This window comes from Podarcis pityusensis (genome assembly GCF_964106645.2).
Source record: "Podarcis pityusensis genome assembly, chromosome: 7".
In the NCBI taxonomy this organism is placed as follows: Eukaryota; Metazoa; Chordata; class Lepidosauria; order Squamata; family Lacertidae; genus Podarcis; species Podarcis pityusensis.
This window is the reverse complement of record NC_138031.1, coordinates 57,948,890-57,963,635: the sequence shown is the minus strand read 5'-3', so window position 1 is coordinate 57,963,635 and position 14,746 is coordinate 57,948,890. Positions and strand designations below refer to the sequence as shown.

The 14,746-nt window shown below is 41.9% G+C and overlaps 1 protein-coding gene across 3 annotated transcripts in view; it reads left to right on the top strand.

Moving 5' to 3' along the window:
• The window catches only part of SLC66A2 (solute carrier family 66 member 2), a 59,466-nt gene that overhangs the window by 34,930 nt on the left and 9,790 nt on the right, over positions 1–14,746 (top strand). For 2 of the 3 annotated variants that reach the window (XM_081014295.1, XM_081014294.1), the window contains one exon: positions 2,863–3,079. The exons of the other annotated variant lie outside the window; for it this stretch is intronic. In XM_081014295.1, the coding sequence (XP_080870421.1) occupies positions 2,863–3,079 (217 nt within the window). The remainder of the gene's footprint in view (positions 1–2,862; positions 3,080–14,746) is intronic. 3 annotated transcript variants of the gene reach the window in all.

The following is a 14,746-nucleotide window of genomic DNA, read 5'->3' as shown; positions in this document are numbered from 1 at the left end:
CCACCTGCAGATGCCAGGAGATGTTGCAGCGTGTAGATTAGGAGTAGAGTTGGCAAACATGATTCTGCTGCTCCCGCCACACATTGGCTAATATATGGCAGAGGCTTTTGCTCAAGCTCCCCTTTGTGTAGAAGGAGTGAAGTTTTAATCGGCTTTTAAACTATTGATCACACGCACTAACCCATGGGATAGGATTTCAGTGCCACTCTGCCTTTTATTCCTTTTTTAAAATGTAAAGCGGATTGCCTCCCTTGCTTCTTTCGTTAGCGCAGCTTCCCTTTTTGGAAGCCGAAGTGCATGGCTTGCCTCTGTGTTTGATGAGCCCTGCTATCACAGACCGCTTGGCAACAATTAAACTGGTACTCACCAGACCCCTCAAGCCTGCTTTTCTGTTACAAGCACATGGAATCTGGCACACTGCTTTCTGAAATATTGTTAGAGCAGATAGCCAGCTGGTAACTGGACTGTAATAGGGTAGGGAGTTTCATTATAGCTACCCTCCGAAAGTTAATGCTCATCTGTGTAGAACTTGGAGGGAGGAGGAAGAAACTCCTTCCATTTTTAATGTTCTGAGCAAATACTCCTTTCAGTATTGTCCTGTTGTCTTTTTTTCCTCTTGTTTGCCTGTTCTTCTTAGGAGATAGTGTACATCTAGACTGCTTTGGGTTGTTCTTTTTGGTAGTGTGTACACAACTGCTGCTTTTAACCTGGTTTCTATAGAAGACAAGATCCTTTTTGTTCTTTTTTTATGTGTTTATTTTTACAGTATGCTTCAACACTCTTAAAATATTATCCATCAAAATTGGTGAAATTAAATGTTTGGAGAACATCAAGTTATGTGTTAAAAGTTGTAACTGTGCAATTTATGGTCTTTGTCTACGTTTTCTGTGGACATCTATATCATTAAAAAGTTGTTAGCCATCATAGATGTAGAACGGAAGGGTTAAATAAACTGCTGCTAAACAATTATCCCAAATCTAGACTGATGCAGTCATTTAAAATATATTTTAAAGCCACAAAGGTATTGGGTGAATTTTGGAAGCAATGTTTCACAGGAGTGTCATTTGCTATGTCATTTTATTTATATTTCCCCAAGGCATTTAGAAGTAATTATTTCTCCATGTAACGTGACTTATTTAGAACAGCTTTGCAGAATATTCAAACCCTATTGTTTGTGATGATTTAAAATACTAGTTTAGTTATCTGAGGAAAGATTAGCAACATTAGGGAGTGGTGAAGGAAATTCTGGAAAGCAACATGACATTATTTACTTCTTCTTGGAAGAAAGGGCTGGTGATATCCGAAACGGAGCAAAAAAATTATTATGCACCAAAATAGACTTGCATTTTTTTAAAAAATACATCTGTTTAATTGCACCCTTAAGAATGCATTTGACTGCTTTTAGCATAACTTTGATAACTGATTTCTTTCCAGTAAAGCACCTAGTAATATCTCCCTCTCATTCCAATGTAACATGTGCACAAGCCCATCAGTGAGCACTAACTTTAGATACAATTCTGGACCAAAGAAAATGAGGGAATGATTAGCATCCGCTTTCCATGTCTTAGTAGCATGCAAATGTAAAACTTGCTCATATTCCCCCATACAGCAGGGCTAGGAGGATCATTTCTGACCGTTGGGTATTTGGGGTGGGAGTGATGAGAGCTGGAGTCCAAAAACACCTGGAGGGCCACAGGTTCCCCATTCCTGATAAAGAGAGTTGTATGAGCTGTATCTTCAAAGGGGACATATGCTTGTGAGCTGTACCACCACTGGGAGTGCATGCATCTCTTTGCAAAGGGCGTTTGTACAATGCCCCCAAACCATGGCTCTGGAGATATTCTAAACAAGCTCTAAGACCAGATAAACCACACTGATTGAAAAGTGAATTTGTGAGACAATGTATGTGTGAATCAGCCTTGAGATTCTCAGACTTCTCTGTTGGTGGCCATTCGTTCTGTGGCATGATCGTGGTACTCTGTGGTAATATCTCAGTGCTTTATCAACATGGCTTTTGTTTCAGTCTCTTGTTGTTTTTCTTAAATCAGGGATGGCTAACTTTTCCTCCAGAACTTTTCCTTCCAGGTCTGCATACCAGTGGTGGGTGGAGCTAGAGGGGGAAAAAACTGGCTGTAGCAAGGGATGCAGTAGGTTACATTCCAGGTATGCAAAAATCAGAGGTTTCTATACTTAAACCTCTCCATCCACCCATCCATACAAGTGATCAAGTCAGTAAATAAATAAATAAATAAATAAATAAGCAAGCTTTATTATCGCCATACAAAAAACAGACAATAGCACTTGAAGAGGGCATGGAGCAGGGCCATTCATGGATGTGGCCTGGAAATAGAAGGGAAGGGTCCCAAGGACAAGGTAGAGAGGCCTGGAGGGCTGCATTCTATGTAGATTTTGGAGTCGGGCTGAAAGACTTTTCAGGAATAACGCAAAGTGTGTTTTGGCACTATGATCACCCTTTTCTGTTCTCTCATGTATACAGATGCAACCTTCTCATGGTTAGTGGCAAATCATAGCAGCATGTGTCTGAACCCTGTGTCATCTAAATATCCCTATTCTGCTGCCCTGCAGTGTACCATAAACATATTCTAAGTTTTATCCATCACCACATGCTTGGTTTTTACCGCCTTCACCCTTCTTATCACTGCTCGTTACTAATGATTTTTTGTTAGTGTGTGTGTCAAATTCTCAAGTTTATCTCCCAGCTTAGTGTTTGTGCTGGTTTCTTTACATTGCTTGAGTATTCTAATATTACTTCCCCACCCCCTTATGTCCAAAGACTATTGATTGAATTGGTTATTTTGGTGCTTTTGTTTATTGTTTATAAATATGAACATTGTCTTTCAGATTTTGACTTGAACTATTTCTGGCACTGGAACAAGTTTACAGATTATGTGCAATGTGTTCTGGCTTTCACGGGAGTCACAGGATACATCACTTACCTTTCTCTTGACTCAACTATCTTTGTTGAAACTCTGGGCTTCCTTGCCGTGTTCACTGAAGCCATGCTGGGCATCCCTCAGCTCTATCGTAACTATCAGAATAGGTCAACGGAAGGAATGAGGTAAGATGGTATGCATGTCTCTTAAAATACTTCAGTCACGTTTCTGGCTCTGTTCACACACGTAATTATTTCTCATTGCTTCGGCAGCCTTCCCAGAACTACTTTGATTAAAATAGGAAAATAACACAACAACTCTCTGGGGAGGCGAGGGGGGAAAGCTGCTTGGAAAGGTAATTTCAAGCTGGAAATGGCAAACAGGGAAAAGGGCTGCAGAACTCTTCTGCCTCTTCTTTCTCTTATTGCCCCCTTTCTCTGAAGCAGCTTTTTCCTTTTCTAAAAGGGCCATTGGGTTATGGTAATTTAATATACCTATACCTTCACCCTTCTCCCCTCCCTGGGGTTTCACATGTGTATATACCCATGCAGGACATCCATTTGAAAATCTGTGAGTCCATCAGTGTCCAATCAACATTGCAATCAAACTTGCATTTGATGGCCCCTTCAGAAAAGGAAAAAAGCTGCTTCCAGGAGGGGAGGATTGATAAGGAGAAGCAAAGTGGAAGCACAGGATATGTGTAGCTTTTTTCTTGTTAGCCATTTCCAGCTTGAAATTGTTTTCCCAAGCAGTTTTAACCCCACCACCACCCTGAAGTTTCAAGTGTGTATATGTACTCATGCAAACACACACATTTGAAAATCTCAGTGCACCAGAGTCCAGTCCACCTAGCTGTTTTCTTCTCTATAGCTTCTGGAGTTTCTCTGAAATTCATGAGACGGACAGGAAGGGAAATAAGCCAAAAGTTAAAAATGTGTGAAGTGTATGAGGAATAGTAATTGTCCTGGCCACTGATACTTGTATTGTAGGCCTGAGAAGCTTGCCAAGGGAGCTCAGATGGAGTATCTTCCAGTAATTTAATATACTTTTGGAATATATGCTAAGGAAAGCCTGCATCACTTATAAACCAATTCCCCTGCCCCCACTTAGATCTGCATTGCAGTTGCTATTTAATAAGACTTTGGAGCTCATTTTGGGTGTAGAGTGTGTTGCAGAGCGGAGAATTTAGGCAGAGAAGTTATAATTCTATTAATGACCATTCTAATCTTGACATCCAAGTACTAGAGCTCCCAGAATAGCACATTAGTAACATCTATCAAGTAAAGAATTGCTTAATTTCTATTCATCTCAGGACTTCAGTAAGTCTCCAGTCGTTTCTTGTTATAAATGAGTATTTTAATGGAAGTTAATTGTTTTATAAGAGAGGATTCAATTTATCACTGGTGGTTAGATTATGTTTAATTTCTTTGACATCATCTGATTAAAAGAACTAGGAAATAAATGCATCATTTCAGAGTTCCCGGATGTTAACATATTGCAAGAATGTGACGTCTGAGAAAAGGAAAGATGATAGCTCATAAAATGGTATTGGTGTCCGAAACTGGGTATCTACCTCTAAAACTTCCTTTTCTTACCAAGTCTTCTTCATCTTTAACTTCTACCACACCCCCTTTAACCGTTCCTTACTCTTCCTTCATAACCATCATATCCTCACCTGCTGCCTTAGCCGCTACTCTTCACCATACTCTTTGCCAGCTCTTCAGTTTTTCCTCTGCTGCAGAGATGGGAAATCTGTGGCCCTCCCAGATGTTGTTGGGCTTCCCATCAGCCCAGCCAGCATGGCCAGTGGTCAGAGATGCTGGGAGCTGGAGTCCAACAGCATATGGACGGCAATAGGTTCCCCATCCTTGTCTAACCATTTTACTCTATCTTCCAAAGTTATTTCGTTTTGTGCATATGCTAATCAGCTCACTCGTGGCCATGTAGACTATTTTCCGAAACTCTGGAGATCTTATTTACACTTTGGGCAACTCTCTTATGGCCATTTGTCCGGTGGTTTTTGTTTTGTTTTGCTTTGTCTTTTAAAAAAGCTGATTAAGATTTGAGCTCTACAAAGGTTAATGCAAGGCGAGGGCCTTTTCTTTCTTTCTTAATCACTTCAGGAATGTTCTTTCAAAGAAGAATTGCAAAGAACCGGCCTCATTTAATCACTAAATGCCACATTGGTGTTGATGAATGGATTGCAGTTATGAATGAGGTGCACCAGCAGAAGCCGATGAGTCATGGGTCTGAGAGGTTTTTTAATGGTTGTTGGCAGCACATGCAGGGAAATCTGGTGGCTGAAACTGTCTGCTTTTGTCTTTTGTTGCTTTTTTATTTCGTTTTGTTACATCAGCATGAAACAGGAGAGCAATTTGAAATATGAACAGTTTTCAGAGTTAGGATGGTTTCTTTCAAGTAGCTGTTTATGTTCAAAGGAGCGGTGAATGCAGTAAGCAGGAACCCCTTTTTTGTTTTCCATTTTTTGGAAGGAGATGGTGTTACTTTGTATTTCAGTGGAAGAGCAATGCCTTTGCCTGCAGAAGGTCCCATGTTCAATCCTCAACATTTTCAGTTAGGAAAGGGTAGCGGGTGATGGTAAAGCCCTCTGCCTGAGAATTGGAGAGCCACAGTCAGCCAGAACAGATAATATTTGACTAGAGAGGTCAATGGTTTGACTTTGTTCAATGTTAGCAGGAAATGTTGCTTGCTGTGTAAAATTTGAAGAGCAATGTAGCTAATGTGCTGTCCACCAGATGTTGGACACTAACAACTTCCATCAGCACCAGCCAGCATGGCCAGTGGTCAAGGATGATGGGAATTGTACTCCTGTAACATCTGTATGATAGCATGTTGGTCATTCCTGCTCTAGACAGTGACTCATTTCCCAGTTTTTTTCATTAGAATAGCTTTGGTTTTTTGATACCACCTCCCCATTTAGGGTTCCATGATTGGGAGAAAGGTGAGATATAAACGTAAGAAAATAAATATTATTGCTTATATTTATTTGTTTGACCACACATACTTACAGAATGCCCACCAATTTGAGGGGGGCAGTATGTGTGATGAGGCAGGGCATGTCAACCCCTTTTCCCCCTGCCACATCTTCACCACCCCTCTCTAGCTCTCCTCAGAGGCCAGGTCTGGCCCTGCTCTTGCATTTTCTCAGTAGCTGCAATTTCACTAGTTGTTAGATGGTCTCACCAGATGAAAGACTGGGCAGTGCGGGACAAGGGAGGAAGGAGAGGTTGCTGTGCAACTTCACAGGTTTTGAGCTTCCCTTTCCCCACAGTTTCATTTGATGCTTTGGAGCAGTGCACTTGGAAGAGAGCTTGTATATGTGCCTGCATGCTCCATCCAGGAGATGTCCCTGTGATTGTCCCTCTGTGTGTGGGAAGGCCAGACCAGAACCAAGAAGCTGGAGCTGGTGCTGCTTGGATAAATAATCCAGGCTGTGTTTTCACTTGCTGGTCCTCTAGCTCTTCAGCCAGGCAGCAGCAGCAGCTTCAGGGACTGGTCCTTTGGAGTTTCGCCACCCCAAGGCAACTCAAAAAAACTCTTGAAAGTGGCCCTGTTGTTCCTCTACCCTTCAGTCATGTTGAACAGTTTTGGTGTCAGTCAGCACGCATTACAATCTCTAAACAAATTACTTCTTGCAGCTTATTACCTTGTTGGTAACATTAAACGGGATTGAGCACTACAAGGAGATTGATGAATTCAAGTGCATTGTGGGAAGCTCCTTATGTCTGATGATGGCCATGGGAGAAGAGATAAACAGTAGAGGAGAACACCATTTATGGAGTTTATATGTCCCTGGTGTTAAATGTACCAAAGCTTTCTCTTGCTGAAGGGTGTGATTAAGACACAAAAATTAACTAAGGATATTTTCACTAGCTCTCGTGTGGAACACTTGTATTTTAAGACCATTGATTCAGGCTATGGGGAGTATTAAAGTTATAATAGGAAAACTTTAATATATATTTATATTTACAAGAGAGAGAGAGACTTCATATTCTACTGTAATTGAAAACCTCCTAATATTTAAATAGCATGGACAGACCGTGGAGAGAATATAATAAGACAAAGATATGAATCATTGGCATGGTACCAGCTAAATTGAACTTGGGGTTTAAATATTTTATTACCACTATAAATTCATATCTTCTTGAGGGGATTGCAAGAAGAAGGATTAAATAAATTTATATTTAATAATAGTGGGTTCTGCTGTGACCCTCAGCCTGCAAGAATTGTTCCCCAAAGCAATAATAATCTCTCATTAAATTGTTTGTAGAATTCATATTAGAAATAAGTAGAACACTATTGCACTTGGTGTTCTCAATTGTCTCTATGAATAAAAAGGTAAATAACCGGCGCTTGTTTATGTGCACCGTGGCCTGGAGTTTAGGGTGCACAACTCATCCATTTTCATAGCCCCTGTTTCCCAATGGTGTTGCTCTCCTGCAGTCATAGGGAGATATGACTTAAGTGACTGCATATAGATGTTAAATAGCATTGGATGCAGTGTAGCGCCTTGCAGCACCCCACGGTTTGCCAGGGGGCTGTGGCACAGTCACACAGTACTGCTCTCTGGAACTGTCCTGCAAGTGGTAATCAAACCACTGAAATGCTGTGCTTCTGACCCCAGTGTGTAGAGATGATTCAGAAGAATGCCTTTGGCCAACAATGCATGGAGACGATCCAGGAGAATACTGTGAACAGTAGCATCAAAAGAGATCTGCAAGATTAACAGGGTCACATTCCCCCTGCCTCTCTCACAGAGGTGGGCATCCATTAGGGCACTTCTGTCTCCAAACCAGGCCTCAGACCTGATTGAAATGGCTCCAGATAATCAGTTCCCTCCAACAGTTTCTGCAACTTAATACACACCCTCTTATGCACCTTGCACAGAAAGGAACAATAGTTGGAATAAACCTCTGGTTCCTTGGAATAAACTGCCAGGTCCATTCTGTGGGGTGGGGGGTAGCTTTAAGAAGTCACAATAGACAAGAAAGCCATCCTGCTACAATTGTCCACATTCTCAGGCCTTGAAAATTGAAACTGATGCCATAAAATAGGACAAGACAGTGCATTGGATGCCTCATCAGATACTGTTTCAGCAGTGATGAACAGATTGCCATGGAGGTGAGCAATTTTGTCTTCAGAATGCTTTGCAGAGTTGTTACAGCGAGCTGCTGATGGCTCTTACATGGGGGTAGACATAAGTAAACCCCAAACCACTCAAAAAAGCTCAGCTGGATAGATATCTGAAGATGTGATGGACGTAGCAATGTAAGCTTTTATTTTTCTGCCCTCACCACCACTTAGTAGGCACAATTAGTGTGTTTCCGGGTGTCTTCATGACAGGTCTTGTGCCTGTGTCATTGTTTGGAGGTCTTTGACAAATCAGGAAGCTTCACAGCATTGGAAATGGGAACTTGGGTGCAATTGTGTTGATGGTTTCACGTCTTGTGCTATTCCATGAGCAAGACTGCTGACTCTGCTTATCAGATAACCCCCCTCCAAAAAAAAAAGAGCATTTAGGGATCCATTTGATTCAACATGTATCTGCTTGGAAGAACTGGTTGCATGAGATCAAAATTCACAATATATTGTTCTGATCATAACAAGAGGGTAATATATATGTGTGTACGCGCACACACACAGAGAAAATCTAGAAGCCATCTGTGTTCATGAAGCAGCTGTTGCCTGTAGGTCTGCTTTATGCACTATCCTTGGAATAAGGCTGCTTCTGGACTATAACCCTGTGGGGTGAGCTGCTAATGTGAATCTAGCAACGCCAAGGAAACACACTGCAAATGAGAAAATACCCTGGAAGCCTTAGAATCTGTGTGCCGCACATGTGCTGCTTGATGCCAGTGTTTAACCACCCAGAGAGATGTTGACGTGAGTAGGTTCTTGCTGACTTCTGCTTCTCTGTGATTGGTAGAGGAATTTGACCTTAATTCCCACCCACTCTGAGGCAAGTCCATCAATGGTAAACACATTCCAAGTTGATGTAGTTGTTTCATGAGCGTGACACAGATTTCACTCCGGATCATCTTTCTCTGCTGCGAAACTTCTATCATATGTTCTTACTGAAGGGCTGCGTATACCCCCCCCCCCGCAAAAAAAAGTATGCTGTAACAAACCACTGATATTATGTTATCCACTCACTCAGGGATATGGTTTCTGCTTCATGCCAATGTTCTAAAAATAACCGCCAGAGCTCTTCCTTCCCAATTCCGGTCAACTGGTTTTTGTGATAGACGAGGGCTGGACATACTGCTTCCTCTTGAGATTGTCAGTGTTGCTGTAATGCCAGAGAGATTGCTGCAAAGTGACATAAGAAATTCCTTCCTGAGGTTGTGCACATTGGCATGCTGGAATGAGTTTCAAATTTAGAACTCCTAATGGTTGACCAACTTTTGGATCCCGTCAGCCTTTAAAGAGGGACGATTACCTGCTCATTCAGGAATTCCATATTTTTAGGGTGCAATCTGATGTGAAATTGTCATAAGCTGCCAGTTCTTTTAAAAATGTCCCCATTAATAAAAGCACACTGTTTGGAAGCTTGGGACATGGATTGCCTTATTATTACCAATCTGGAATTTTGATTGCCATTAAATTCCCAACAGCTTCTTTGATTTCATGGCTTGCATTTTCCTTTAACTAGCTTCCCTGCTGTCTGTTTTTAATTCATGTTGTGAGCCACCTTGGGGCCATGCATTGGGAGAAAGCTGGGAGATAAATAAATCAAACAAGCAAGCAAATAAATAAATAAATAAATTTATGATGACACATGTCATAGACTTACTGCAATAAAGCCATACTAAGAATGCAATCATGTGCAAAATTTACTTACAAAAACAGCGAAGTGTCTTTCAGCACTTTGAAAACTAACACATTTATTATAGCATATTTGGGGGGGGGGGGTCGCTGCAAGAGCCTTTTAAGATTCTGGGCATCTTAATTGTCCAATGAATAACACTTGCACTGATGTTCGTGGCATATATATAGTTAGGGTGTCATTACATCGAGGAAGAGACATATAGCATTTTAAAATTTGTGTACTGACTTGTTCGGTGAAAGCACTCTAGAATTTTAGAGAGGAAACTTTATCATTCTTGACCCTCTTTGTTTCTATTTTCTTGGCAGTATTTGCATATGTGAAGAAACGGTTGCATCATGAGCAAAAATGTCAATGTACCTTGTTATGTAAAGGGTCAACTGTGTAGGGAAAAACTGACAGTTCATTTCTGATTGAAGCCAGAAAAGATACTAAGGCCTAGTTCACACTAAGTGATAATCCTTGGTTAAGCATGAACAAATTGAGCTTGTGAGTACTTACTGCAAAAATTGCAGCTGCTTTGCTCCTTCCTGACAAAGCACTAACCAGAACTAAGCCATGATTTGTCTTCTTATATCCACACCCAAGCCCATGGTTTTTGTCTCCCAGACAGACCATGGGCAGTAAGCAAAGAGCAAGCTTTGGCTACAGCTTAAGTTTTGTCTGTAGTGAGACAAACCTTGCACGTGGGTTCTTGTGTAACACTAAAGCAAACCACAGCAGGGCTGTGGGTAGCATGATAGCGGCGTGATGGTAGCAGGAGCAAACCAGACATGTTTTTTTGTACCCACATGTAGACTTGTTCATGCTTAGACATAATTCAGCTTAGTTTTAACATGCAAAACCAGGCCAATGTACAAGTGGCAGTCTGCCGAGAAACTACTCAGGTTGGAACATTTTACAAATAGGTGTTTTGTCAACATGAAAGCTTTTCTGTTATAGCAGTTAATAGCAGAATCTAGCTTTTCTGTGGGTCAAGAGAATTGACAAGGGTTAAATTGTGATTGGCCCTTTAGTGGCTATTCTGTTCAAAATTTGTCCTTAGGTGTACACCAGTGAGGAGTCAGAATTCCAGAAAGGACCTGATGATTGGTAAAATTGGTTCTGGCTGGAGGCAGTATAAGGGTGGGCAAAATACTGTTTGAAGTCTGTCAGTCATTAAAGCAGCAGTTGGTTGGTCAGAGGGTGAAGATACTGAAAAGACTAAAGATGCAGAAAGTGATCTCAGAATCCCTGATGGCAGAAGCTTAGGGAAGCCACCCAGGAAGCGAATCCCCGGAGTCAGTTCTCCAGTTTAACTTCTGACTAGTCAGTAGCTGGCCACAGGAAGACACCTGTTAAGACCTTTGTGGCTAAGTCCTTCAGCAGAAAGAAGACTTCAGAGGAAAACTGATGTATGTCTGTCAGGTGGACAGCAGCAGTCTCAAGAGTCAAAGAATCATAGAAGTTTAGAGTTGGAAGGAACCACAAGGCTCATCTAGTCAAAGCCCAAGTGACAGTAGCAGATTTAAAACAACAGCAACTTATTTTTAACAGTTATTATACCACATACTATTAAATAACCAATCTGCAAGCAAACCATTTATTATTATTTTATATTATCTTTAATAAACTTGGCATATTTTCCAGTTCTGTTTGTCTCATATCTATACTCTGCTACTATGTGTAGTAAAAGGCGGTTGAAGAAACAAGTTAGAATTAAAATGCTGCATTGATAACACTGGTCAACAACAAATTTGTTGTCTGCGTTTTTTCAGTTGATTTAGGATGAATCTGATGCGCTGAATCCAAAAATCACATTGGTTTTGCTCAATCAGGTCAAGTTTTTGAGCTATGGCCACATGTCGGTTTTTTTACGTTTTTGTTCACATGTACGCTTGTGTGGAGCATTTTAGAAGAAGTTGGTGGGGGTAAAATGCCATGTCGAATAATTGTTTTGATTGGAAATGATTATTTTAATGACAAGAAGTATTCAGGTCCGATAGTTCTGGGTGATTATGTCGAAAAGGGATCAGTTTGAAGTCATAAAACCTCGAAATCTTCCATAAATTGGTGCAGCAAAGCATAAAGTTGGGGGATCAAAACTAAGTTAATGGGGCAGCCGCCCCACGAAGTATCCTGATCTTCAATCAGCACGTCGTCCTGTAGCTCATTGTGATGAAATTCCAGTGCCTATCTTCGGAGAACTTCCTGACATTAGTGATGAAGATGCCTCCAGTGTTGAAGGACATGAAGAAGAAGAAGTGGTTCTTGAAGATGATGCTCCACATCCATTTTCCCAAAAGGAGTTGAATCTCTCTGACAGTGCTCGCATCAGCTTCCTCTGCAACAGGCATCAAGAGTACCTCCATTTTTTCTCGGAAGAGAAGGACTTGGTGTACTGTGCAGATATTGCGCAGCTTCTGCTCAAGCTTGGAGTGCCACAGTACGAACCCAAAGATTGGAGACTGTTCATTGACAGCAGCAAGCGATCACTGAAATGTGTTCTGCTACACAACGGCAACCAGTTTGCCTCTATACCCCTGGCTCACTTGAGTACACTGAAGGAGAACTATGAAGCGGTGAAGTATGTGCTGGAGAAAATTGGTTATGATCAGCATAAGTGGTTTATTTGTGTTGACCTGAAGACAGTGGCGTAGCGTGGGGGGTGCAGGGGGGCCGGCCGCACCGGGCGCAACATCTGGGGGTTAGGGTTAGGGGGCGCAAATCCACGGGTTAGGGGGCGCAAATTACTTGCCTTGCCCCGGGTGCTGACAACCCACGCTACGCCACTGCCTGAAGATGGTGAACTTTTTGTTGGGACAACAGTCTGGCTTCACCAAGTACCCATGTTTTCTGTGCATGTGGGATAGTAGAGACTGTGCTCAGCATTACACGAAGAAGGATTGGCCTGTGCGGGAGGAATTGGTGCCTTGCAAAGAAAGGAACGTCATCAACAACCCTCTGGTGGACAGAGACAGAATACTCTTCCCACCGCTGCACATCAAGCTCGGCTTAATCACCAAGGCTCTGGACAAGGATGGTGACTGCTTCACTTACTTGTGGCAGGCTTTTCCAGGATTAACCATGGAGAAGTTGAACGCTGGCATCTTTGACAATCCTCACATCCGTCAGCTCATCAGAGATCCAGAGTTCGGAAACTCAATGAACGAAGTGGAACTGGAAGCGTGAAAGGCATTTGTTCTGGTAGTGAAGAACTTTCTTGGAAACAATAAGGCCAGAAACTACGCAGAACTTGTCAGCAACATGCTGACTGCTTTCAGAAACCTAGGCTGCAACATGAGCGTCAAGATGCACTACCTATTTTCACATATGGACCAGTTTCCTGAGAACCTGGGTTCAATGAGTGACGAGCAGGGGGAGAGATTCCATCAGGACATGAAAGAGATGGAGACCAGGTATCAGGGTCACTGGGACACATTCATGATGGCTGACTACTGTTGGACTCTGAAGAGAGACCTCCCTGCCGCTGAGCATTCCAGGAGTTCCAAGAAACGGAACTTCAAGCCCTGAAGTTTGAAAAATGGTGAAGCAACATGCAATTTACGTGCACTTACCTTTATCAATGCCCACCATTCAGTTTACAGTAAATCTGACCTGATGAAGAGAAACGGATGCCATTTCCTGATTCAGCAGTGCAAAAATACCCTAAATCAGTTGTAGAAATCTAGACAACATTCAAAAAGTAAAAAATTGTTGCCCAGTGTAATCTAAGAGGTTTTATTTAAATTGTATGAGGCAGGGATCTTAAAAGAGTGTATAAATAGAAAACGGGATATTGTACCTACAGATATTAAACACCTAGCAACTAGAAATTGCTAAGCACCCAGAGATATGCAAACCAAATTCCTCCCCTATCCCTAGTTAACAGTAGGATTCCTCTACATAATAGGGGCTAGAGGTGGTGGTTCTCCACAAAGTGGTGGCAGCTGATGGGAAGACAAAAACCCCTAGACCCAATCTTTCATAATGCATTTCAAGTAGCAAGCAGAAAAGTGTAAGTAATGGTTAAGTGAAAGTTCAAAGAATTGACAGTAAAAATACTTGCTCAGGGCAGATGCAAGCTAGCATAAGCAGTCAGACCAGATAGATGACACTAATAATGGTGAGATTTCTACTGGGAGTCTTATAACTGAGAATAGTAAAACAAACATTTTGCACAGTGAGATGTACCACAGTGTAGTAATGACCCACCTGAGGTCTTTACCCACTAAGAGAGAAAGAGAGAGAAGTGCTGGAAAGTCATGTATATTTTAGAAATCTAATTCTGTGGCTTGGATTTAAGAAACAATTTGCCATTATCCTGGCAACAAGCATGTAACTGAAGCAAGACCATTTGTCTGTGTTCACAAACTTGATCCAGAATAACTCCTTTGCCATTTTAGTAGCTGTATGCAGATTCAGTTTCTCTCGCAGCACAGAGTCACAAAAATCCCCACTTGCAAGATTTCTCTTTGTTATTGAGCTACCCAAGGTACATGTACTTAAGAGCTACCAAGTTGCTTAAATGAAAATTGTCTTTGGCAAATTGGTTGAGTGTAAGTCTGGCTTTCCTGAATATAGTCATCATACGTTACAAGATGGCCTCTATGCCTTGGGGGGGGGGAAAGACTGTGGAAATGTCTGAATTGGTAATCCATAGGGAGTTTCACATGGTCTCCAGTAAAAGAGGTTTTCTTCCATCTAACATAGAATGTGTCCTCAACAATAAACCATGCCCTGTGCTAGTTTTCATTTGGCTAAGTGTCATCCAGGCCTAAGCCAGGATGACCCCTCAGATGAAAACCCCAGTGACATGAAGACTGAAGACCTTATGGTATCTCCTGACTCCAGTGCTACCCCAGACACCCCCAACATCTCTGGAGAAGGGTCGCCAGGCCCATCAACAGTAGAGGACCCAGAAAGACCCATGAAAGACGTTCCCAATTGACCTGCTGCTGCTCTTTCGGCTGTTGAATACTGGCATCAGAAGATGCAGGCACTGACATCCACTGTTCAACTGAGT